Below are 26,237 nucleotides of genomic sequence, written 5' to 3'. Positions count from 1 at the left end.
GAATCTGCTTTTGCCTTGATCATGAACTCCTTAGTAAATCAGAGTGTGTTTATAGTCCCACAGAGTGCTCCAGAATTATCTGAAAACCATATTTTATGTGCTCTGCTCCTAATTTAAAGAGTTCTTATTTACATAGTCTAAAAATTAGAGTTGAAAATAAGAACATAAGCCACAGTTCGATCTTCTTCCAGTAACATGTACAGATCCTTATGGAAAATGATGCACCCTGGGGGCTCTTTTCAGAACCTACGAAGACATACTCTTGTGACTTTAGCTATCTTTCATTAAAACAATTCTACTTTAAAGTACAGACCTCCACTCTCCAACACATTGGGTCAATTTAAAACTAAATCATTCTTAGTAACTCGGTCCATATCTTAACAATCTCTTAACAACAACAAGTAGCATTAATGGATTTTATTTTCCTTCCTCAAAATTACTGAGATACATCTAAATGAAGTAAATGTGATACAGTCTTGGTATCACCAAGTGTCTTACCTACTAGGTTCCAATAAAGTGTTCTATTGACCATAAATCTAACAAAAAGTACCAAGGATTTAAAAGGAGTTATTCTAAGTCAGACCTATCTCTCTGGCCCTCTGTGGATAACTGAGGTGCCTGATTACAACGGGACCTGAAGCTTCCAGGATACAAACACGCACTGGTCTCAGTTTCCTGAGCGATCTTCTTGTCTTTCCATATGCAATTATCACTCATCAAAGTTATTTAGGATGAGAATGTGGTTCCCCAAAAGAGGTCTCAGGTAAATGGAAGGAAAAGAAATCGATTTGGCTAAGCTGTTTCTTTGGGTTCCCCATTGGAAAAGGTCCCAACCAAAGAGATTATTTTGCAGGTTAGAGAATGATATTGACATCGAAAGGTAAGTGCTAGAAAGAAAAAAATGTGTATCTTGGAAATAAATGCCATGGTCATCTTATTTCTCTTCTCGTGTCGAGCGCCTTTCCCTTCTTCCTAGTTCACCTTCCACCCTAAAACCGCCTCAGCTTCCATAATGGTTCCAGGTCCGTGCTCTTGGTGAAAATGGCTTGCCTGTATTTAATTTGGAACTAGAGGAACTTTTGTCATGGATCTCTGACAGTTCAAACATTTAACAGGCTTTAATTTAAAATAGAGCAAGAGTTTGATTCACCGAGTCCCCAGAATTGTTGAAAACTATGTGAAATTATTCTGTACTACCTTTAAGTGGTGGAAAATAGAGGAAAAACTGACCTAAATTACTCCTGGCTTCCTTCCACTGCCCGGTACATTAGCCCATAGTCATTGGTGAGTGTGAGCCAGAATACCAGGCTCATTTTTCTCTGTTTTCTGAATAAATAAAAAAGTAAATAAGTCCCGCAGGCAGATAGGAAGGACACTACCTGCAAAGCCGTCTCGTCGGAAAACATCAGAAGCTGGTATAACACGTCCATTTTAACGGAAATAGGTTCTTTATTATTTAATCAGGACAGCTTCTGGGCGATTCATGAACCACTTATTGAATCACCGAGTTTAAGAAATCTGAAAAAAAATATTGGGAGTTGGTAAACACCATCTCCTGAGTGATCAGTAGCACCTAGGGTTTCAGAATGACATGAGAGATTTTTTACCCTATTGGCATTTAAAGGCCATGGCATTGTTTTCAGTTGAACATCGTGAATAGTGAATCTCTACAAATCACAGAAAGCTCATTGTTCAAATCCACCATCATCTTTGGCCTATACCGTCACTAAGTAGAGCAAGGTATGCATTTTGCTGGCTGAGTTGCAGTTCTTAAACAATTCATCTTTCAAGATTTCGTTTTCTTGAGAAGAAAAACTAAAATAAAATGTTATGAGCTTATTTTTTGAGCCAACTATAAAACATAAATGTTACTTCAATTCCTGATTAAAATATCATTGGATTTTTAAAAATATCATGCATAGCTGTTAAAGCAATTACGTTCACCGCATTCGTAAAAAAGGGACAAAGAAACTCAAGAGTTACTGTTATGTCCGTGTGCTCCAGTGAACTGACCTATTTGAAGGGCCTTGTGTTTAAAAGAAAAAATTACTGCTGGTTCACATTACCATCAGATTTGTTTTGTTGACTCTTAAAGGGATGGTAAGGAAAATAACTTGCCCCCAAGTGCCTACCCATTGTCTTTCACTTCTATCTTTACTCCTGGTTTGAACTTTGTGATCATCCCCGAGTGCGCCTGAGAGAAACACCTTTTCACAATACGATACAAAGAAGTGCATCACAACCCATCAGCGCTAATCATGATGATCTACACAAACGCTGAGAGGCACTAATGTGTAAATCATGTTCTTTGGATGAATCCTTTTAATTAATTCAACGGAACACTTTATTACGACTCGGAGTAATTATACATCTGTAACCAAACCCGTGCTGATTTCTCAACCATATTTTATCAGCAATTCAGGGATTCCCATTTGGAGTGTTTTAATACCCTAAGATGGTTTCAACAGGGCAGAATCTGGCAGAAGGTCAAAAGAGGTCCTTGTATTTAGTACACAGAAGAAGTCCCTCGAAAATGGGCCCTATAGTCGTCCATGTGTCAAGACAGGAGGGCAGAAAGGAAAGTGATGCTTTAAAACACATGGCACTGGCATCATGAGCGTACTATGTAGCTTATCTTTCTGGTGACAGACATTCAGATTCCAGGATAAAAACATGAGCCAAGTCAAAGGGGACATTCCAGATCCTGCTTGATTCTTAGAGAAGGCAGATCTTCAAGAAGCTTTAAAACTGAGGTGACATGGATCTCATTAACAGGATCTTAGGAAATGATATCGCTAGTGCTTGTGTTAAAAACGACCAGAAGATGTCTTTACAGCACTTCACTTGTGTTTGACCCAAGGCAGCACAAGGCCTTAATCATCGATTACTAAGATGTAAAACTGCTAGGCGATGGTATGGTTCCTTCTGAAATGAATTTCTAAATAGTCTCACTTATTATCGCATGAATTAATTCAAAGGAGACTATCTTCAATATTTATATTTTGATTTTTTTATTGAGTAAAGTAGTGTGCTAGGTACTTCAAATTTAGCCTCTAGTTTGGGGCTTTTTGAAAAATAATGCAATTATAAGATTTCACAATATAAGGAGGCTACTAAAAGTTCATGGAAAAACTTCTGTTATCTTTTCATTCTCTTATTCCACAAACTTTTCAAAACCTACTCAAATATAAGCTGCTGGTATAAATGAACTAAAATTTTAATGGATAGTGTTATCTTAAATTGCACGATGTTTTGTAATACAGGCATGTTCCTGTAAACTTGGAACAAAGTCAATATTATGCATGCCTCGCTTTTTGATGGAGTATTTAATCTCTCCTCCCCAAAGGGAGGGGTGAAATGGCACAAAATAGTTGAAGATAATACTAGAGCAGTAAAGCACTGCAGCTTCAAAGCTATTGCTTAAAATAATAATTTCTATCCTTTAGTGCATGGCGATTAAGTGTTTTGTATACAAGGAAGCTCTAAAAAGTTCACAGGGGTGGGGACATCAAAAGATAATGGCACCTTTCTTTCCATCAGCTTTTTGACATAGTGACCTTAGGAAGTAGGTTTTATTACCTAAGCTCCTTTTAATTGACGAGGACACCGACAGTGAGTTAGAAAGTTTAAGTAGTTTGTGCTAGGCCAAATAGCTAGAAAGTGGGAAGCAACTCCGAAGAGCTTCCAAAGCCCAATCCTCAAGCCCTGGCTGAGGTGAGGACTCACCACTGGTGCTCGGAACATAGAGCTACCTGAGCTCACCAAACATCTTCACATGTACAGAACCAAACTCTTAGAATATACATTAAAGGACCTGTCAAGAAAAGATGAATCACTGAACATATTTTACCGTTTTCTCACATTCTATATTTCCTTGGTGTTCACATTTTTGTGGTGGTTGTTTGTTCTCATTAGACACTTTGGCACACCTATAAAACTCAGATTTTTCAACAGCACAAGGAACCATCACACAGTCCCGGAATCAACATTTGGCCAATGCTCTGTTCAACTATGGCGATCAAAATTACTTCTGACATTGCTTCCCATTTATTGAAAAAAATCTAACATTTGCATGTTGATCAATCCCCACTGGTCCCCTTGCTCCAGCAATTTTAGTCTGTTCAATAAGATCTGTTTGAGTATGAAGGGGAAAAAAATGCCACAGTGACATTTTAAAGTACTTTGGGAATGGCCTGAAATATCTCAGGGCCCTATACAAGTTACTCATTATACAAGGTTTGAAGCGCTGCATATTAGGGTCTACCAATGGTTTACTTCTGGAGCAATTCATCCTCACCCTCCAGAGACTACTTACTCTAGAAAGCTGGTGATGTAGTCTCGACTGCAGGCAGACCAGGAAAAGGGATTGGTATTTGCAGTAATGTGAGCTGCCATAAGTTTTGCTGCTTCGTGGCCTTTCGTCCCACAAGAATTTCCAATTCCATCATGGTTCATACCAAAACTGTTTTAATGAGGAAGAAACAGAAAAGAGAGAAATAAGAACAAAACAAACGAAAAACCCAACACAATATTTATTTCCTTCCACGCATCCTTGGTTTCTTTGTTTGACTATTTACTAGCCTTATTGACAGAAGGAGATAGACCTCTGAGGAAATATGGGTTTAAAGTTAAAGAAAAAGAAACTAAGGCATACGTCAGTCATGCAATATCTTTCTAGAGCTCTTTAAATTGATCATATACTCACTTTATAACTAAGAAAACACTTAGTAAAGATAAAGGGCCTATTAAAGACCCCATGGTTAGTACATGAACTTGTTCGTAGAACCAATCTTTAACAGGGCAGTGTTGACCCCACCTCATTGTGCTGCATCCAAGAGAATTTTAAACACATGGTTATGATCCACTGCTTTCTAACATACAGAGAGGGCAAACAGAGTCCTTTTTCTCATTAGTGCAGAAAAAGCAGAATTAAATGCATGTTATTCATGTTTGTATATGTGTTTCGAAAACATACATTCATACTTTGAAAAACCTTGATGCATTAATGGATTGTAAATACAGGTGTTTTTCTTTGTTTTTTAATTTGCTTGTTTTGTATTTTTCTTTTTGTCATGGCCTGCCTTCATTTTACAACTATTTTCTCTATCATTCTGGTCAGTGTCCTTTTCATGCATAATGTTACTGATGTGATCTAAACACACATTTCTGTGATAAATCATACCTGTGTGTGTGTATGTATGCATGTATGTATCTATATATGCATGTATTTACCGACTCACAGCATCCTTATCAGAAAGAAAAGGACTGCCTCTCTGAGTTTTCGAACCGTAACTCTTTATGGGAATAGAAAGCCCCATCTTTAGTCCATACAAATGAATAACGTTTGGCCTTTCTTCATAGGAAGTCCAAAAGTTAGGTTGACTATTACAAAAAAAACAAAGTGATGTCTCCATTGTGACATTCTAATAAATGGAACATGATGTGTATTCAAGAAAGGATGTAGTATGACTGGAATATAAAATTGATGGACATAATTGCTGAGGGGAAATCTGAACAGGTAGTTGAGAACCAAGAACGATAAATAATATATGAATGTAAAAATTAATAACCATGTTCTTGGCAGTATAGAGACACTGAAATAAAGACATTGAATAAGTGTACCTGAAGAGGTACTGAATAGAAAAATATGCAATTAGTCCACATTTTAGGCAGGTCACCATAGTAATTCTCTACTAAAGGCATTAGAGAGTGAAAAGAATGGAGTCAAAGAGAGCAATGGAAATTCATTGCAAATTGAGAAATTACATAGGACAAGCTAGGGCCATGAGATGGAGAAACAGAGATGGAAATATGATTAGAAAGCATAACTATACAATACAATATAAAAAGACGGTAGCAAACATATATAATATGTTTTATATATGGGGACAGGGAGAAGCTAGTGATTCAAGTGGAAGAACCAACATGAGCAAAAGTGAAATACGTGTTCATATAAAACTCACTGCCACTGAGTCCATTCCAAGTCAGAGCCGCCCTGTCAAGTGTTTCCAAGGATGTAAATCTGTACAGGAGTAGACAGCCTCATCTTTTTTTTTTTCCTGAGGTGTGCCTGATGGGTTTGAAACACTGATCTTGCAGTTTGCAGTCCCAATGCTGACCCAATAGTGCTACTAAATCTTCTTATGATACAGTATACAGAAATTAAATTAAAGTAAAACTACAAGCAATCACCCAACAACACCAGTATTTATTTTAATACTTTAACATCAATACCCTGGAGTTAATGTCCATGAATGGTCTTCTAGAAATATGATGGATTGGGCATATATTCTGTTAAAACAATCACTACAGATTAATATAAGCAACTCATGTAAATATGTAATTTCATAAATGTATCATTCCATATTTTTTCTGAAAGGTTAAGGCTACTGTGTTAATACAGTCTTTTTAAATAGAGATAATAACTTTAAGATAATATTTCTTTTTAGTAGCAGTTTTGGACATAACATTAACCCCTAGTCAGTCTTTGGGGTAGATAGACATGAAAGGCTATGCAACTGTTTCTAAATCATCAACTTCTTATGTATTCGTTTCTCAAAAAAAAAATCAGGCTTCTTCTTTTAAAATTATACTCCTCCCACCTTATAAAACAAGGCATATTTTAAGCCACTCATAATTTTACAATAATGTATTCATTGCTTTGAAGTATAAAAACAGGGGTGCCAAGAAAAGCGACAGAAACTCGGTGTCAGTGTTGAAAAAATGAACGAATTATATCAGATGCTTTTCCATTCCTGACTTCATTGAGTTTGAATACGAATCTCATCAAATTAACAGCTAAATACACTGTTTAAAATATATTTTTAAGATAGATCGCTATAGTTTGGGTTTTTTTAAAAACAAATAATTCAAAGGGAGGTCAAGGATTGAGCAATATTTCTACAATAAACTTCACTTATCTGCATCTATTCACTTTTCAAAACTCACATCTGTAAAAACAAAATACAGGAATCATATTGACACTGGAGTCCCATTTTACTTTAGCAATAAAGATTGTATTGAACAAACAAAGATGCATCTTCCAGTAAAAACTTTATTTTATATTGAGTAATTGCTTATCAAAAGGTGTAGGATATGTGCTCCTGTGATAAATCATTACATATATATATATATATATACTTGTAATGGGCATTCAAGCCAGAAGAAAATTTTTTGTTTCCTCAATGTTCACAGGAAAAACATTTTAATGTAATTTAAATCTACATGTTTTTGTGCACAGATGGCATCATTATTAAAATGTTTTTAAACATTCAAATGTATTTTAAAGCTGTCACTACAGTAAGTTAAAAAGTATTGCTACAAAATAATGGAACCATTAAATATGAAAATGTAAGGCTATTCACTTCTGAAAGCGGTGTCTCCATCATTCTAACACCCAAAGAGTTCTGTGCTCTTCAACATGCACCACATCCAAATGGCCATTGGGACATCTTGGAGGGACTCGTGTCTTGCCCCTTTGACGTGTTCTTTGAGTTTGGGAAACAGAACAGTCTGCGACGGCAAGATCAGGACGGTAGGGTCAGTTAGACCACGCTCGCTAGAATGAGCCTCAAGACTGAGGGGGAGCATCTGCATGATGAAAGAATTCATTAATTAGCACAATTTTCTTCTAGACTGTAATTCAGAGTTGAGAAAATATTCCAGCCTTTGGTTATAAAGAAATTCGCCAATGTTTTCTTGTAGCACTTCCCTGATTTCATTTCTGCATATTTGCATATCTGATCCTCAGTTTCTGACATTCAAAGCAGATTGAATATGTTAGCCCTTTGGTAAAAATAAATAAATAAGTAAACAGAATCGTCCTGCCTTTTTCTCATCGATGTGATTTTCTGTTTTCTTAAAATGTCTTTCATATCATGTCCTTCAAGAAGATCTATCAAGATTTCCCCTTTAGCATCCCCCAAAATAATGACCATAACCTTCTGACTGGATATCCCTGTCTTAAGTTGAACTGGCCCAATAGATTCCTCAGAAGACACTGTTTGGATTGGACCTTGCTGTCTGCACAGCATTGCTAAACCCAGGCCTCATCCCCAGATAAAATCTGTTCTATAATATTGTCTTCATTAGTTTCAATCTCAATTTAAAATCTGATGGAAAGATTATCACTTTGAGCCAGCTGATTTTCATACAATGCTTTTGGCACCCATCCAGCCATAATCTTTCTGAGGCCAAGATCTTTATGCAATATTTCAAATGCTCAACCATGTGAAATCCCAACTTCAGTAGCTATTGCACCAATGGTCACTCTACAGTCTTCTTCCATCAATTTCCGGACTCAAGCCACAGTTTCTTTATTCATCAAGATTGACAGTCATCTCTCTCTCTTGGCTCATCTTTGAGGTCCGTGGGGTCTTCCTTAAAATGCTTGATTCACCCAAAATCTATTGTTTCATGTGGAATAGCATTCCCATAAACTCTTTGCAAAGTTTCAATAATTTGGGAAGATGTCAAATTGAGTATTTTGTATTGGTGTGTCATGATTATTAATATTATCCCTGATCTCAGGTATAATATTGTTGGTGTGGTGGTGGTTTTTTGCATATAATAAATAGCTAGCTTTGTTCCAAACATCAGTAAAATTGGGGGGAGGAGTTGGATTTCTTTTTTCCATTGCACTAAACTAAACCAAAAAAAGAAGCCCACTATATTGTTTTGGTTTTTCGCTTGGTTTACTGCAATGGGGGGGGGGGGGATACACATTCCGTTTTATTCAATGCACTAAAAACATCTTTTTTTTTTTCTTTTTCAAGGCACCTCAATGAGTCTGTAGACTGCCTAGAGAACAAACAGGTCTTTCTTAGAAGAAGTACAGCCAGAATGCTCCTTAGAAGCAAGACTGGCAGGACTTTGTCTCATATACTTTGGACATGTTATCCGGGGAGACCAGTGCCTGGAAAGAGATGCCACGCTTGATAAAATAGAGCAGCAACAAAGAAGGAGGCTCTCAACCAGATAGGTTGACACAGTGGCTGCAAAGACGGGTTTGAACGTAACAAAGCTCGTGACACGGGCACAGGACTGGGCAATGCTTTGTTGTGTTGTATGTAAGGTCGACATCAGTTGGAATTGACTCAACAAAGAGACTAAGACAAATGTCTTATTGAGTGAACATTGTCTGCCGCCATTCACTGATTACAGGGATGTATTTAAATGCATATACGAACTAGAAGGCTAGTAGCAATATTGGCTGATTTACTAAAATACATATTGAGATAAAATCTGGAAGGACCAGGACATGATGTAAATTTTTACTGTAAATTAATATGAACCTGTTCATGTATCTTTTTAAATGCACATTGATAGTTAACAAACTTTCATCGAATTTACATTCAATTAAATCTAATTAAAAGAGGAATATCCTTTTTTAAGTGCCAATATTTGCATTGCTGAAGGGATTCCATCCCTTTCAGTTGCTTAAAAATAAGATTAAAATCTTAGATGTCTGATGAAATAGATGCAATAGGTCACAGGGAATTAAGAATTTCTTCCCACAGTTGTTGTTGTAAGGCATCATCGACTCGGTTCTGAACCACAGCCACGCCGTGCACAACAGAAGGAAACACTGTGCACGGCTCTGCACCATCAAGTGTCCCCATGCCTGAGCCCATTGTTGCAGCCACGGTGGATTGCAGGCATCAGAACAAGTATAAGTAGGATCATGCAAATATTGGCACATTGAACTCCAACAGAAGGAGATGAAAATATTTGAAACCAATCATCTTATATTGGAAGGATAAAATTTTGAGTTCCATTTCTATTAACAATATTTGTACTTTAGTTGTCAGATGCAGATTGTGATCTATAAAAGATTTCGGTGTAGGGTGATCAGAAAATTATGAACACTATCACATTTTCAACATTAGAAATCCCAGAAATGAACACAATAATGTCAAATAGTTCACTGACAGAAGCACAAAGTGGAAGGTGAGTTTATAATTGCCTCTAATAGGTTAATCAAGCTGAGGTATAAAATTAACAAATCCTTTTTTTTTAAGATAGCTTGGGTTCCCTTCTAAGGAAATTATTATTGTCAAGCTAATCTTTAGCTTGACAAAAGAATCGAATGCAATAGGGGTCAGAAGTTGGGGAGGGGGGATCAAGATTCCACTGAAATCTATCATCCCGACAAAAATTATAAAGCTAGTTAGGGGCCAATGTTCTCTGGAGAATCTGGGATGCAAATTCAATTTGAAATATTTAAACTGCTATAAAATTATTTTAGCAATACAGACCATGTGTTCATCACCCTGGGTGATGGTGCTATTGGTAAAGCATGTCTTCTAATATCCAACACAACAAAACAAATTTCCCTCCAAAAATGTGCGGTCACAGTTATGATTGGTGGAGAGCCATGGAATCTAGGATTTTTTTATCTGACAGGGCATAAAGTCAGATGAGTTATCCACAAACAGATATATTTTTTGTCTGTTTGTCAGTGGTTTCTCTATTGTCATTTGAAAATGTGAAAGAAAGCGGGTGCTTGAGGTAACTCACCACCACCCAAAGATTCATTTTCTGCTTGTTGGAACCCGAGCTTGTCTCAGGTGGCCCTTCCACTGTAGAAATACTCACCCAGAACAACCAGAATCCAATCGACCCATAGACTGTTAGAAAACTGGCCCAGTAACCAGTAGCCAGTGTCCTGTACGTGGGTTATCTGGTACTCTTAAACAAAGACCTAAAGAATATATTTGGGGAAGCAATTTTGACTGCCAAGGAAGAGCTGTAGATGTGTTGCTGTTATCAATACCATTTCAGAGCCCTTCCTACACAGCTTGTGTCTGCAGTGTATAAAAAGCACCATTTAAATCAAACTCAAGATTGAAAATGAACACTACTCTTTGCAATGATAACAAATGCCCTGCACCTACCCACATGTACTCATGAAAGGGGGCCCTTAGCTGTGGCCCCTTAACGTGAAAACAGTGATCGGCTTTTATTTGTTGCTCAAAAAAAATTTTTGTTTTGTTTTGTTGCTTGTTTAAAAATCGAGACATGCTTGTTGATGACTGCATTAACAGACTAATTCAAATTGCTTAAGATGCTCCTGGCTCCACTCTGAAAAGAAATCTGGGACATCTTAGTATTTTTGTTTTCCCTTTTGGGGAGGGAAGTATGTGGGGAGTTGGGTTTATCGAGTCTTGTTTATGTTTTAAAATTCATTAACCACTGGACAGCTCTTGAGGCGAAGAAGACAGATTGATTTCACATGCCACTTCCTAGATCTAGTTTAGAAAAATGCTCCCTACTTGATGTTCTTTAGAAAAGAGCATAATCAATGCCTCACTTAGTAAGCATTCCTTTTAGAAAGTCACCTTCTCTTCGTCCTTCAGGACGTCCAGCCGTTGATGAAATTAAAAGAAGCAGATGGAGCCTCTCTTGTCTGCCCTCTTCTCCAGAGGGCATTATCTACGTGGTAGTAACGCTCATGGAAATTCATCTGCCATTTGCTGGTTTATTTTTTAGTTAATTTCTAACTTCTTTTACTGATAAATGGAGAAAAATATTATACTTTATGAAATATACTATATGAATTAAGTTCATATTTTTTACATTCCCTATCCTACTTCCCTCCCAAAAAGGGAAAAGAAAAATACTAAAATGTCCCAGATATCTCTTCAGAGTAGAGCCAGGAGCATCTTCAGCAATCGGGAAAGGTGTGCATCAAGGTTATATCCTTTTATCATTTTTCTTAAATCTATATGCTGAGCACCTCTTCAGAGAAGCTGGAGTAGATGAGGAATGCACCATCGGGATTGGAGGAAGACCTATTAGCAACGTCTCATATGCAGATGACACAACCGTGCGTGCTGAAAGCGAGGACTTGAAGCTCTTGCTGATGACGAGCAAGGATTGGAGTCTTCAGTATGGATTACAACTCAGTGTAAAAAAGACCAAAATTCTCACAACTGGATCAATAGGTAACCTCATGATAAGTGGAGAAAAAATGGAGTTGTCAAGGATTTTGTCTTGCTTGAATCCATAATCAATGCTCATGGAAGCAGCAGTCAAGAAATCAAAAGACATATTGCATTAGGCATATGAGAAAGCCTATTGCAGCCAGTTGAGGCTCTCTTGTTTAATAAAAATCATAGAAAGAGTCTTATTAATAGTGAGTTTTTCCATTTATTTTGGTTATAGTTTATAATTTTTTAATATGTTTGGGTAACCTTTTCTATTTCCCCCAAATCCTATTTCTTATAGATTTCATTAATGCTGAGCCAATGCTTTCTCATGCTTCGATTTCTTGTGCAGGTAGTCTTTTCAGATGTATTAAACAAACAAAAATTATTTTAGAAAAGAAAGTGGCCTAGTGCTAAACCGTACTGTGAAACAGGGAAACTTACTGTCTAACAGTTGTAGTGTAGGCTCGGTAGCCATTCAGAGTAATTCGGCAATTACTCTGTAACCCACTACGCCCTATTCTTGGAGAGCCCATAAATTGTCTCAAAATCAACATGTAGGAGAGCGTTCCTGATGTAATTAATCAGAACAGCAATCTGTGTGTCTAGCTGCTGGGGAAATGGAGAAGGGAATTTGGGCCAAAGAATATTGCGGAATACTCAGCAGAAGTTAGAAGGAATAGACAGGGGCAGTTCACACCAGAACACCATAGAATAATGTCTATAAAAATCATTTTGAGCAAGAACTCAAGGTATGGAAGTTTCATGAGCCACTCTTACACATTTTCCACTTTGTTAAAAAAATAATGTAAAAGTTGTGATGGCTTCTTGATAGTATTTGAATTTCATAGCAGACAATGTGTCCTAGGCAAGAGGAATTGGTCACAGTCAAATTAACCCTTCACATAAGCTTACTTCATCACTTGTTCAGGGTCTGCTCTCTTCTGGGGCATAGCATTCCCTGAACGGCCCTGTCACTAAAGCTCAGACTCTCATTCATTGCTGTTGAGTAGATGCTGACTCCTAGCAACCCTGTAGGATAGGGTGGAACTGCCTACATGGATTGCCAAGACTATAAATCCTTATAAGCATAAAAGCCTCATCTCTCTCCTGTAGACCAGCTGTGGTTTCAAACTACAGATCTTACCATTAACAGCCCAACACATAACCCACTATGAGCTGCCAGGGCTCTTAAAAGCTTTGCATAGGTTCTCATAAAATTCTACCAGAGTGATATTAGTCAGATACAAAAGGACAAATATTGTAGAACACTCCTCCCCCCCATTTCGATGAAATATCTAGAATAGGAAAATGAACAAAGGCAAAAGTGTATTAGTGGTTATAAGGGACTGGGAGGGAGGGGAAGTGAGTATTATTCCTTAACAGATACAGAGTTCTATTTAGGACTGTAAAAAAAATTGGAAATGAGCTATGATGATGTTTGCAGAACATGGTGAATGTAATAAAACTAGTCAAAAAGGCAAGTGTTTCGCTACATATATTTTACCACATCTGATTTTTTTTTACAATTTCTATTGTATTTTGTAATGAAAACTAACAATATGATTCTCAAATTATTTTGGAAAGTTAAAGGACCAGAGAACAATTGTGAGGCTGGTGCAGGAGCAGGCAGTGTTTCATTCTGTTGTGCAGAAGGTTGCTATGGGCTGGAACCAACCCAATGTCACCAAACAATGACGATGACGAAAGGTCAAAGAGTCAACCTGATTTTGAGGAAATAGAAAGGAAGAACGCTACCATTTAGTATAAAACTATGTTAATTAAAGCAATATTATATCAGCCCAGGGAACCTTTGAAAATAACATTCTAACAGCCCCCAATAATAAATATGGGAAAATTTGAACACTTGTTGAATCTAAATTGTGGGTACTTAAATGTAAATGTAACAAACACACACAAGCAACATGAAGAGTGGAGAAAGTCGTCTTTCAATATGCAGACGACACAACTTTGCTTACTGAAAGTCAAAAGGACTTGAAACATTTACTGATGAAGATCAGAGTATAGTGGCTATATGGATTCCAAATCAATAAAAAAATGCTCACGACTGAACTAATAGATAACATCATGAAAAAAATAGGAAGAAAGTTGAAGTTGTCAAGGATTTCGTTTTCTTGGATCTACAATCAACTCTCATGGAAGCATCAGTCAAGAGATCACAAAGCATATTTTACAGGGAAAATCTGACCTCTTTAGAATGCTAAAGAGCTAAGATATCATTTAACTACGGTGTGCCGGACACAATCCATGTTTTTTCTGAATAGCGTCCTATTCATGTGAACATTGTACACGGAGTAGAGAAGATTACAGAAAAACTGTATTTGAATTATGGGATTAGATATATCGAAAATTTCATGGACTGCCAAAACAAACAAGTCTTAAAAGACTCAGAGCCAGTACACTGGATATGGACGGGAGGATAGAGAGACTTTGTCTCATGTACTCCGGACGCAGTATCAGGAAGACCAGTCCCCAGAACAGGACATCAGGCTTGATGAAGTGGAAGGTCACCGAGAAGGGGAAGATGCTCAACAAGATGGCCTGATGCTGTGGCTGCCATAATGGGGTCAAGCACAACAATTGTGAGGATGGCGCAAGACCAGGCAGTGTTTCATTCTGCTGTCATGGGACCACTAGAAATCAGAAAAGACTCGATGACACATTTTTTTAAGTGACAAACAAAAATTTGAAATTATATTTATCAAAAATAGTACCCTTATAGATGGTTAGTGTAGAATTATATTAGTCAATGAGCAATTTTTTTTCATTTTTTGAGTGATATAAAAGCACATGTGCAACTATTTTGTGTCATTTTATCCTATATTGTATGACTACTTAAAATTGTGAAAGTAACAATGCATTCTGTACCAAAAAGTAGTGGCTTATTCTGGATTTTGATGTACTATTCTCATTGGTCCTTTTAGGAGATTTGTAGTAATGAAAAAGAATAAGAATAGCCTACTGAGTATAAATTTAATATGCGTTTAGTCTGGAGGTTCCTTTTTAAACCATAACAGATGTCTTTAAACCAGGCAGACAATCTGTATATATAGCTTTAAAATGTATTTTTTCTTACGTGCCTAATTGAAATTTGTGTCTAAGCAATCATAATTTTAAAACTGAAGATAATTTTATTGTTACTAGGTAAATATCACTGTTTTTGTTCATCGAAGCATTTTAAACTCTGCTTCGGATTCTGTTGAACAATCACTAATGCATACAGCATGTCCTTTTAAACTTCCACTAAAGAAGAAAATAGATGATCACTGGTTTCTCCTGAAAGATAACACATATGCAATTACAGGATTAAGTGTATTTTCAAATGTTTCATAATCTGATTAAATATCTCTCTTAGAAGTAACATTTAGAATGCTGAGCTAATTGTCATCTGAATTGTGACCGACATAAAATCTCACAGTCAAGCCATCCCATTGTAGCAGAAAAATACAAGAGAATAAAGGGGTATCTATTCTTTGCAGTTATTTTCCATTAGTAATCACATTGGTCTTATTCATAATGGATCGGGGCTATGAATCATTTGTTATAATAAGGCAAAGACTAAACTTAAAGGGTGCACTCAGCCTTCTATAACAGCATCTGGCAAACATTTTTAGATTTTGTAGTTACTCAATAGGATAATTATTACAATTTGCTCGTGTATTTTCTAAAAGAGGGGTTGGAGTTTAATTGTACTTTTGGACTTTACCTACAATATTGAAATAAGTAAACTCAAGATTTTGTGATTCTGTAAGAAAAGATTTCAGGAAGGTGGTGCTTAAAAGAATCTAAGGGCTAAACCAACTCTATACCAATACAAAACAGCTCTTGTTTCGTATAAGTGCGTCTGAGTTGAAAGTCAAGCCTCCAAAGCTAATGGATTTACTTTAATACACTGACATCCTTTCTATGACCGCTTTCCACTTGTTTTCCTTTCAGAGCAACGGTAGTGGTGCCAGAGTCCAGAAGTATCAAACTACGGGGCCATACCACGATGCCGGGGTGGTGTGTGCGACTGTGTGCACGCAATAACCATGGCAAAGATAGAGGCGGTGGCTGGAATAAGAACAGCTTCAGCATGCGAATCTTCTCCAACTCTGAGGACAAAGTGTCTCTGAATCAGTTTGTGACAGCTGAAATTCACCTCAACCCATCAGGTAGGATGGTATCTACCTTCAAATGTAGTTCATTGTTGTTTTTCATCGAAATGAAGAGAAATCCTTATCAAAGTGAACAGGGATGAAATGGTACTTCAGCAAGTTTATTAATTCTGTAATACACACACATAGCCACAAATACAGACACACACGTGTAAATCCAGATACAGAGTGCAGTATAATCACCCTGCTGGTGCCCTCAGTGTATGTAATAGTCAGGGCTTACCCATTCGAATAACTTAATTTTAGGATTTTTATTATCATCATTTATTAATATTATAGCATTATAATAATTTATATCAAATTATTATAATAATTTTCTAAGGAACTTTTTAACATTACTATAACTATACCCAGATATATGTCTATGTAAATACACACACAAATACACAATTTGGCTGCTCTTTACCACAATTTAATAATTAAGAGACGTAATTCTCTTAATTAATTGAAAAATACGACACATTTTGTGATAAAGTAACTAATTATTATATAAATAGGGAAACGTAAGAAAATTATTTTATCAGACATGGTTTTACTAGTTTACCTATAAAAAATGGCATCATGTGGTTCTAAAGTTCAATTGCCTGGCAGAATAAAATACTTCAGACATGCTACAATGGACTGAAACTATTTCCACAGCAGTGAAGAACAAGTTTGCTTCTTCCAGTTTCTAAAGGTTTGTAGGAGCCACACGTTTCATTTTCTAATTAGCTCTTCCAATGCAAACGTTCGTCGGTCATTAGAGATGATTGACAGAATGAAGGCCCACTCCCTGCCAAGCGCGCACGGCGCTCCAAGGCGCAAATGGAAAGCACATGAAGTACGAGAGCTGCTCGTCACCAGCTCGACTCCTTCATGACAAGAAAGAAATCAATTGAAACGAGTTTTGCAGAATATAACTGGGATGGATGATATAATTTGTTGTTGATTCATTATTATCTACAAGGTTGTATTTTAAAGATTTTAAAATTGAATTATAATATATTGCGTAAAAAGTATCTTTATGCATGTGTGATATTTAAAGTCAATGTATATGCACAATAATTTAATAATTAAGAAAACACTATGCAGTAAGAAATAAGTGTAAGTAATTTGAATTATGCTGTTGCTTAAATAATTACTGACCCATCTAAATCACCTTATGACTGCTACGCACACACAAAAGAGCCTAATTTAATACTAATTATTAAGGAAGGGCAATATTTTCCTAATATATTGCAACCTCTTAGGCATCCTTAATCTTGCTTTTTAATTCATTTTGTCATTCGCTACTTCATATAACCAGGATGCCCTAAATGTCAGGCAATTTGTTGGATAATGGATTATATAGTGGTGAACATCACAGGTAAGGTACTTGCTCTGTATTCAAGGAGATTAAGTCTGTTGGCACAGATATTAATTTGAAAACATATACACAAATAAATTCTAAATTATGACAAAAGTATATGGGGAAAGGAATCCGCTACTATGAGAAAGAATACTAACCAGCGAGATAAGTCACATTAGAACTGAGATATGCAGGAGTTAACAAAGAGTAGGGTAGGGTGGGATGGAAAAATGTTCCAGGCAGAAAGTACAGCATATATAAAAGCCTTGAGGAAAAGCTCCTGCAAAGCTATAGGCATAAGAAGGCCAGCGTAGCTGGAACCCAAGAAGCACAGGGAAGGTTGTTGAAGACATGGAATCACAGAGGGCATATGGAGAAGGTTTTATCCCAACTTCCAAAGAAGTAATTAGAGTGTAAAAGGAGTAACAAATTAATTTATAATTTTTAAAAAGACATGTTATATATGGGGGAGGTATTAAGACAACAAATATTCATTTAGCAGGTCAAATAAAAGGCATTGGTCCTTTGGAGGCACGAGAGTGAGAAATGAGTAAGTGGACTTGCAACCTATAGTCCAGGCTACTACTGAGAGCATTAGGAGCCCTGGTGGCAGTGTTGACCCGTTGGGCTGCTAACCTTCAGGGCACCAGCCACTCCTTAGGAGAAAGCTGGGGCTTTCTATTCCTGTAAAGAATTCGTCACAGAAACTCAAAGGAATAGTTCTATTCTGCCCGGCAGGGTCCGGGTCTCATCGACTTTATTGTGGTGGGTGTTAAGAGTATGGCAATGTTGGTTGTGGAGGTGAGAAAGAGGGAGGTGCCATTCACCAAGATTAAAGAAGGAATAGATTTAGTGAAAGATCAAAGGAGTGAATTTTTCAACTTGTTTTTCATATTCAGAATCTAAACATGATGTCAAATCTGTCTCTATTAGTACTACAGCAAGTGCAATTCTGAACTTCGCTTTTTCTTTCCTGGGGAACTTACACATCCAATAGTATAAATCAACTGCAAGCCAGCCATTATTCTTGTGTGAAATATTTGGCCACATCCTTTTCAACACATAGCCAAAGAAGCCCCAAATCATTTTTAAGAAACAAGACTCCTTACCTTAACAAGTAAGTTCCTTTAGTCTGATTGTTAGTATGCAAGCCAGTCAGGGTGCGATGTAGCAACGATGAAACATACAATTTTCCTCTAGTTCCTAAAAGCTTCCCCTCCTCCCCGGCTACCATAATCCTGATTCTGCCTTACAAATCCAGCGGCTAGACCAGAGGATGGACACTGGTAAAAATAGGAACTGGAAACACAGGGAATCCAGAAGAGGGGATCCCTTCAGGACCAGAGCCGGGATGACGATTCCGGGAGGGTGGAGGGAGGGTGAGGTGGAAAGGGGGAACTGATTACAAGGATCTACATATAACCTCCTCCCTGGGGGATGGACAACAGAAAAGTGGGTAAAGGGAGACGTCGTACAGTGTAAGATATGACAAAATAATAATTTATAAATTATCAAAGGTTCATGAGGGAGGGGGGAAATGAGGACCTGATGCCAAGTGCTGAAGTGGAGAGCAAATGTTTGAGAATGATGAGGGCAATTAATGTACAAATGTGCTTTACACAATTGATGCATGGATGGATTGTGATAAGAGTCGTATGAACCCCCAATAAAATGATTTTTTTTTAAAGATGAAGTTTAGTGGAATAGGTGATAAGGTTAAAAATTGTTGGGGTAAAAAGAATTAATAGCTAAGAGAACAAACAAACCAATCTTAGAGGACAGTTAGAAAGTTTCTTATAAGTAAGGATGGCGAGACTTCAGCTCACTTACTTTGAATAGGCCATCAGGAGGGACCAGTTGGAAAAGATCATCATAGTGGACCAAGTGGAGGACTCGCAAAAATGAGAGCTATGCTTACTGAGATGGGTTGTCAAAATAACCACAACAATGGACTGAAACATGCCAACAACCCTGAAGATGTTACCAGGCAAAGGTTCTTTCCATTATACACAAGTTTGCCATAAATCAGAACTCCTTGTCTTGCTGCCCATTTTGCAACAGAGAGAACTGCTTTCTTGGACTTTATTTTTCTTTTGCTTTGTTTTTTTTTTTTACAAATCCATGCATATATGCATATCCATATCATATTTTTCAGTTTTTTGGTTTTAAAACATTATTAGAGTAATAATATATATATTGAAGTTTTCTGGCTTAAAAATTTAGTTGTAAAAAGTACCTAGGATGAAGGTAGGGGGCAGGATGGGAAAGACAGGTCCTTAGCAAATAGGTCCAGGGAATATCCTAATTATAGTTATCTTTGGGTGAAGTAGGATGTTCTGGGCACCACTGCATTGAAAACCTTAGGTACATAAAAGATGTATTCCCCTGCGAAATGGGTTTCAGAGATGGATATCAAACATGAGTCCCACTACATACAAAACTCTCCTTAAGAAAACAGACCTCTTTCCAAGAAGGTCTGCCCTCAAATAAAGAAGAATTATTTCCAGTAAGGAAGAATTTTTGAAAAACAGCTCATAAAATTTTAATCTCAAAATTTGAGTTTTGGAAGCCTAGAAAATACAAGAGACTCACTGTTGGAACTAATACAAAAGATTAGCACATTTGTGAAAATTAATATTTTTCTGGTTCATATCATAACAAATCAGAAAATAAAAGAAAAGAGGACCTCACTCACAATTTAGAAAGAAGTAAAAATAATACATCTACAAATAAAGAAATAAGGTTTTAGGGGGAAATTTTATTAACTAATTAAAGCAAAAAAATGGAAAACACATTCAGTGTTTTCTAAGTACGTTACATAAAAACACTCTTTAAAAAAATTTTTTTTACAAGATTCCATGTTATGCCATTTTAAGTAAATTAAGACAGAGAAGAGTTAAGTAACTTGCCCAAGGTCACAAAGCAGGGGCAGATTTTAATCTAGGCATTTCCTCTCAACAGCTGCCAAATAAAGTATTTGATATAGCTCAATACCCATTTCTGGTTTTTAAAAAAATTCTGAGAAAAAATAGAAATATGGGAAAATAAATTATATTAGAAAAATGTAGCAAATAACAGCAAAACATAACTAAAACTAAAACTGAAACAAGGATACCAATATCATTCATACCACTTAAGATTTTATTGATGGTCTGCAGAACCTGTCCACAGGTATAGAAAGGGATGGGAGCTGACGACACACAGAATCCAGGAGTGGGAATGGTGATGCCGGAAGGGCAGGGGAAGTTGGGGAGAGGAAGGGAGAAAGGGGGAACCGATCGCAGTGATCGACACATAACCATGCACCCTCTACAGGGGGAAGAACAACAGAAAGCCTGGGGGAAGGGAGACGGCGGTCAGTGTGAGAGACGAAAATCATAACAACGTACAATCTATGGGGGGGTTGTGGGGGGGAGAGAGCTGGTACCGAGGGCTCAATAGAAAGTAAATGTCTAGAAGAGAATGAAGGCAACATATGTACAAACATGGCTGATTCAATTGATGTATCAATTATGATAAGCGTTGAGCCCCCAATAAAATATTGTTTTTAAAAAAAGATTTCATTGATGGTCTGAGTAAAAACAATATAGATAGATAGACCAACTAATTTTTGGAGAGGTACAAATATTTAAAATAGACAAAATATGCATGATATGGAGTAATTACAGTTGTCTACCTAGCAGACCTGATGATAAAATTAGCTATACACTGACCTGCCAACCAGTCTCAGAAACAGTTCTACTCTGTCCTATAGGGTCCTATAGGGTCCTATAGGCCACCATATGAGTCAGAGTCGACTGGAGGGCAGTTGAGTTTGGTTTTTAGGTTTTTGGGGGCCTGGAAAATATAAAAACTCATTGTTGAAACTAATACAAAAGTTTAGGTGCTCAGATACATGATCAGCATTTTTTTTATTAATGTTTCTTTTTCCTGATTCAAAGTATAAAAAAATTAGAACTAAGTGAAAAAACAAACTTGTAAATAAAGAAAGAAATAAGATTCCAAGGGGAAAAAATAACAAATATTTACTGATGGATGTAATAAAGACCTAAAAAATGAATAAGTACAATCAATGCACTCCCATCAAAACTCAATGAGCTCATTTTATAAGACTTGAAAAACTTTTTCTCATGTTCATCTTTGAGAAAAATTCACAAATAGTTCAAAAAACCTCAAAATGTAAAACAAATTATTACAAAGTATTGTATAGACTATGAAGCTACAGTATTTACAACAGAAATAGACAAAAATAAAAGAAGCAAAATAGAGTTCAGAAACAAATCCAGTAATTGTAAAAGTTATGCAAATACAATAGTAGGTTAAAACGGAGGACAAGGCATATAACACGATCCCATGTCAATTAAAACACACAAATTTACCTATATAAATTGCTATGGACTGAATAGTGTTTTAAACCTTGGCACCTATTCCTATAGTAATAATCACATTTGAGAATGGGTTTTCTTCGTTATGTTAATGAATCAGTATTATTTGTGTTTTAATTTTACACTGTGTTTACACAGTGTAATCTGTGTTTCAAGTTGATCTCTTTGGAGATAGAAAAAGAGCGGGCACTGAGAAGCAAGTAGACATGTGAGAAGATAAATGAATGCCACCTCACATGCTTATCAAGGAGCCAAGGGACAAACACTGAGAAGCAATAAGGGCCGCCTCTCAGAGCTGACAGAGAGAAAGCCTTTCCCAAAAATCAGTGCCCTGGATCGTACCTCTAACCTCCTAAACCATCCATTTATTACAGCTAGCCAGTGGTGGTATTTCTGTTATGTCAGCATTAAATAACTAAGACATATGAAGTGAAAGTGTAGATGCCAAACTTCATTGTCTAAAGAAGATGGTGTCATGAAAGATAGGTATTAAAATTATATATTCAATATATATCATAGTTTCTTGTATAGATCACATATTTATTACACAGAAAGTTAAATACACATGTATTACATTCTTAAATAATTATTATATTATGTGACTTGGTGCTTAATATAAACATGAGATAATTAAAAATATGCTTGAATATTAGAAAGTACTGAGTTTAAAAATCATATTGGTAGGAATTATTTTCTTCCCACTTCAGACATTACCTAACTCACTAGTCTACTCCACACATACTTAGGCATACATTCAAATGTCACCTTGGAAATATAATTTTAAATTTAAATTAGACTCTCTTAAATCTCTAACTTTCAAAAATTAGACACTTCTGGGGAGGGGGAAGGGGAAGAAAGGGGTAACCCATCACAAGGTTGGATATATAGCCCCACCACCCCAGAAGGGGACAAATAACAGAAATGTTGGTGAAGAGAGACAACGAACAGTGTAAGATACAAAATAATAACAATATATATAATAAATCAAGGATTCACAAAGGTGGGGGGGGGGAAGAGGAGCTTAAATCACAGGCTCAAGTAGAAAATGTTTTGGAATTAATGATGGCAACATATGTACAGTTATGCTTGATACAATTGATGTATGGAATGTTAAAAGAGTCGTCTAAGAGCTCCCAATAAAATGATTTTTTTTAATTAGACACTTTTAATGTTTGATGTCATATGAAAAGGGACTATTTCTATAAAACTTAAAGAAATACTATGATCACTTTATCAATTCCCTAAGTATTTTTAAATTATTTCATTAATAGTATATTATTTTAGTGAGATACATGCTTCAGGCGTTTTCTACATAAGCCCAAAATGTAATCCTAAGAATTATCAATGTCTAGTTTAACATCAGTTTAAAAGGGAAAGTACATATACAAGTATGAATTACAGAGTTTCAGTCCCTCTGAATTTAGTATTTAAACACTTGTCACACAAATAAAGGCCGAGTTCATGGTAAACAGGGGAGATGCAAAAATTAACAAGTAATGGCTCTCATTCCTAAAAAGAGGGTCATTAAAACAGAATAGGAGTTTAACTGTCTTCCATTTTTTTGAAACACAAAAACCCTTTAACATAATACATTTGATAAGTTAATTACTATGAATATATAGCAAACATAATATGTTTGTCCTTTTATTTTTTGAATGAGGAATAAAGAACGCTTCTTATAGTTAGTTTACAAATTTAACCCGCATGTCTACATACAACCTAGCCTTGTCATCTTAATTCAATAAACTTTATTGTGTGCCCCACTGATTAGTCCACAACAAGAATTTCAAAAATTTTGAAGTCAGTTCTTATAAGGAATGCCTTTTCATAGCGATGGCTAGTATATAATGACCAGCATCATGAAACACAATACTAGGGACAGAAAACAACTTAAGTAACACTTTCCTAATTTACACCAAATAATTAGCTGTTGTTGTGTGGTCAGGTGTCATTGACTCAGTTCCAACTGCTATACCCCTAATCTACAATATAACAAAACACTGTCTGGTCCTGTACCATCTTTACCTTTGCAGTAAAGTTTGAGCCCATTGTTGAAACCACTGTGTCAATCATGTAATTGAACATTTTTCCCATTTTTGTTGACCTTCTACTTTACTATGCATGATGTCATTTTGAAAGGACTGGTCTCTCCTGATAACATATCCAAAATGCAGGAGATGAAGGCTTGCCATCCTCACTTCCAAGGAGCATTCTGGCTGTACTTTTTTTTTTTTTCAAGACAAACTCATTTGATTTTCCAGCAGTCCAGGACACATTTAATATTGTTTTACCAGCACCATAATTCATATGCATCGATTCTTCTATGGTCTTCCTTATTCATGATGCAGCTTTTACTTTCAAATGGAGCTCTTGAAAAGAGCATGGCTTGGGTCAGGTATATCTTAGTTCTCAAAATGACATCTACTAATAAAGAGCAAACTGGGATGCCTTGCACTTTGCTACCTCAAAAAGTATTACAAAGTCATGGTAGCCAAAACAGCCTGGTGCTAGCACAGTAGATACAGAGACCAATAGAAAATGAATAAAAAATAAATCCATCTAGCTACTGACAAGCAATTTTTGACAAAAGCACAAAATACACTTCCTGGAGAAGAGATAGTTTCTTCAATAAATGTTATGGGCAAAACTGGATTTCCATTTACAAATGAATAAGACAGAACCCATGCATCACTCTATAAACAAAAATAAACTGAAAATGGAGAAAACGCCTAAATTTAACCCCTAAAACTGTAAAGATCATCGATGAGAAAAATAGGGATAAATTTAGGGGCACCACATGGGCTTGGTGTTATAGTTGTTACACATTCGGCTGCTAACCACAGCTGGAAACCACCAGCTGCTCAATGTGAGAAAGGCCAGGGTTTCTACTCCCATAGGGATTAAGTGTCTCAGAAACCCACAGGGACAGTTCTACCCTGTCCTGTAGGGTAGCTATGAGTTGGAATCCACCCAATGGCAGTGAGTTTGAGTTTCTAACATGGCAGGAACACATTCTCAAACGTAACAAAACCACACATAGCAGAAGACAATATTCAGATGACAGGAGCATCCTAAAAATAAGACACCTATATGGATCAAAAATTTCATCCTGGGGTAGTAAAAGGAAACAGAGGAAAGATCTAGGAAGCAAGCTATGAATAGAGGTATAAACGTAGGTGTACTTATGTAAATATATTAATTCATAAAAGTAGAGGTATTGGCATAGGTACATATATTTATGTGGCTATACATTGAGGAAGTAGATGGACTTTAGGCCTCTGCTCAAGCCCTCCCTCAATGCAAGAACACTGTTCCAACAACCTGGCATTCTGTGAGCCTCACCCCACCCCACCCCCCAGCACCTGAAGACAAAGGGATGCACAAGCAACTGAGGTGAAGAAAGCTGATAGTGTCCGGCTACCAAAATATATAGCATCTGGGTCTTAAAGGCTTGAAGTTAAACAAGCAGCCATCTAGCAGAGAAGCAACAAGCTCACATGGAAGAAGCACACTGGCCTGTGTGATAATGAGGTGTCCATGGGATCAGGTTACAGGCACCAGAAGACCCAAAATAAACAAACATATTGTTGAGAATGAGGAGGGGTCAGAGCAGATTCCCAAAACCCATCTGTAGACAATGCAATGTCCCCTCACAGAAGGGTCACAAGGAAGGGATGAGTCAACCAGGGTGAAGTATAGCACTGAGGAAACACAATATTACTCTGGTTCCTTGAGGCTTCTTCACCCCCCATTTCATGATCCCAATCCTGCCTTTGACTATGGGCCAGGCTGGAGCATGTGCACAAGTACAAATGAGTTCAGGACACATGGAATCCAGGTCAGATAAACCCCTTAGGAACATTAATGGAAACAGTGATATCAAGAGGGTATGGGAGTGGTGGGGAGAGGAAGGGGGGGAAAATGTGGGGGAAGGGAGGCAGTGGTCAGTGTAAGATATAAAAATAATAATAATTTATAATTTATCAAGGGATCATGAGGGTGGAAGGAGGGGAGGAAGGGCAAAAAAAGAGGAGCTAATACCAAGGGCTCAAATAGAATGCAAATGTTTACAAAATAATGATGGCAACATATGTACAAATATACTTGACAAAACTGATGTATGGATTGTTATAAGAGCTGTAAGATCCCCCAATAAAATGATCTTTAAAAAAAATTTATCCTGCTTCAACCCATAATCAATGCTCATGGAATCAGAAGACAAGGCAATAAATGACACGTTGCATTGGGTAAATCTGCTGCACAAAACCTCTTTTAAAAACCAATGATCATGTACATATGTAAATATATTTAAGATTAAGGGGGGAACGGACCTAGGTGCAAATAATTATAGGTTTGGTAGTAGGGTGGCAGGTGGACATTGGGCCTCCTCATGCGCACTCCCCTAATACAAGAGCACCTT

At 36.8% G+C, this 26,237-nt stretch overlaps 1 protein-coding gene across 1 annotated transcript in view; it reads right to left on the bottom strand.

Annotated features, from left to right (window-relative positions):
- Nucleotides 1–26,237, bottom strand: part of ADAMTS6 (ADAM metallopeptidase with thrombospondin type 1 motif 6) — a 311,582-nt gene that overhangs the window by 156,232 nt on the left and 129,113 nt on the right. The window contains exon 11 of the mRNA XM_045285404.1: nt 4,316–4,462. Within this exon, the coding sequence (XP_045141339.1) occupies nt 4,316–4,462 (147 nt within the window). The remainder of the gene's footprint in view (nt 1–4,315; nt 4,463–26,237) is intronic.

The sequence above is a fragment of the Echinops telfairi genome, unplaced genomic scaffold (genome assembly GCF_000313985.2).
Source record: "Echinops telfairi isolate 266 unplaced genomic scaffold, ASM31398v2 ScPeMD7_7469;HRSCAF=8507_1, whole genome shotgun sequence".
NCBI lineage: Eukaryota > Metazoa > Chordata > Mammalia > Afrosoricida > Tenrecidae > Echinops > Echinops telfairi.
The sequence above is the reverse complement of the archived record's forward strand: the minus strand, read 5'-3'. Positions and strand labels throughout refer to the sequence as shown.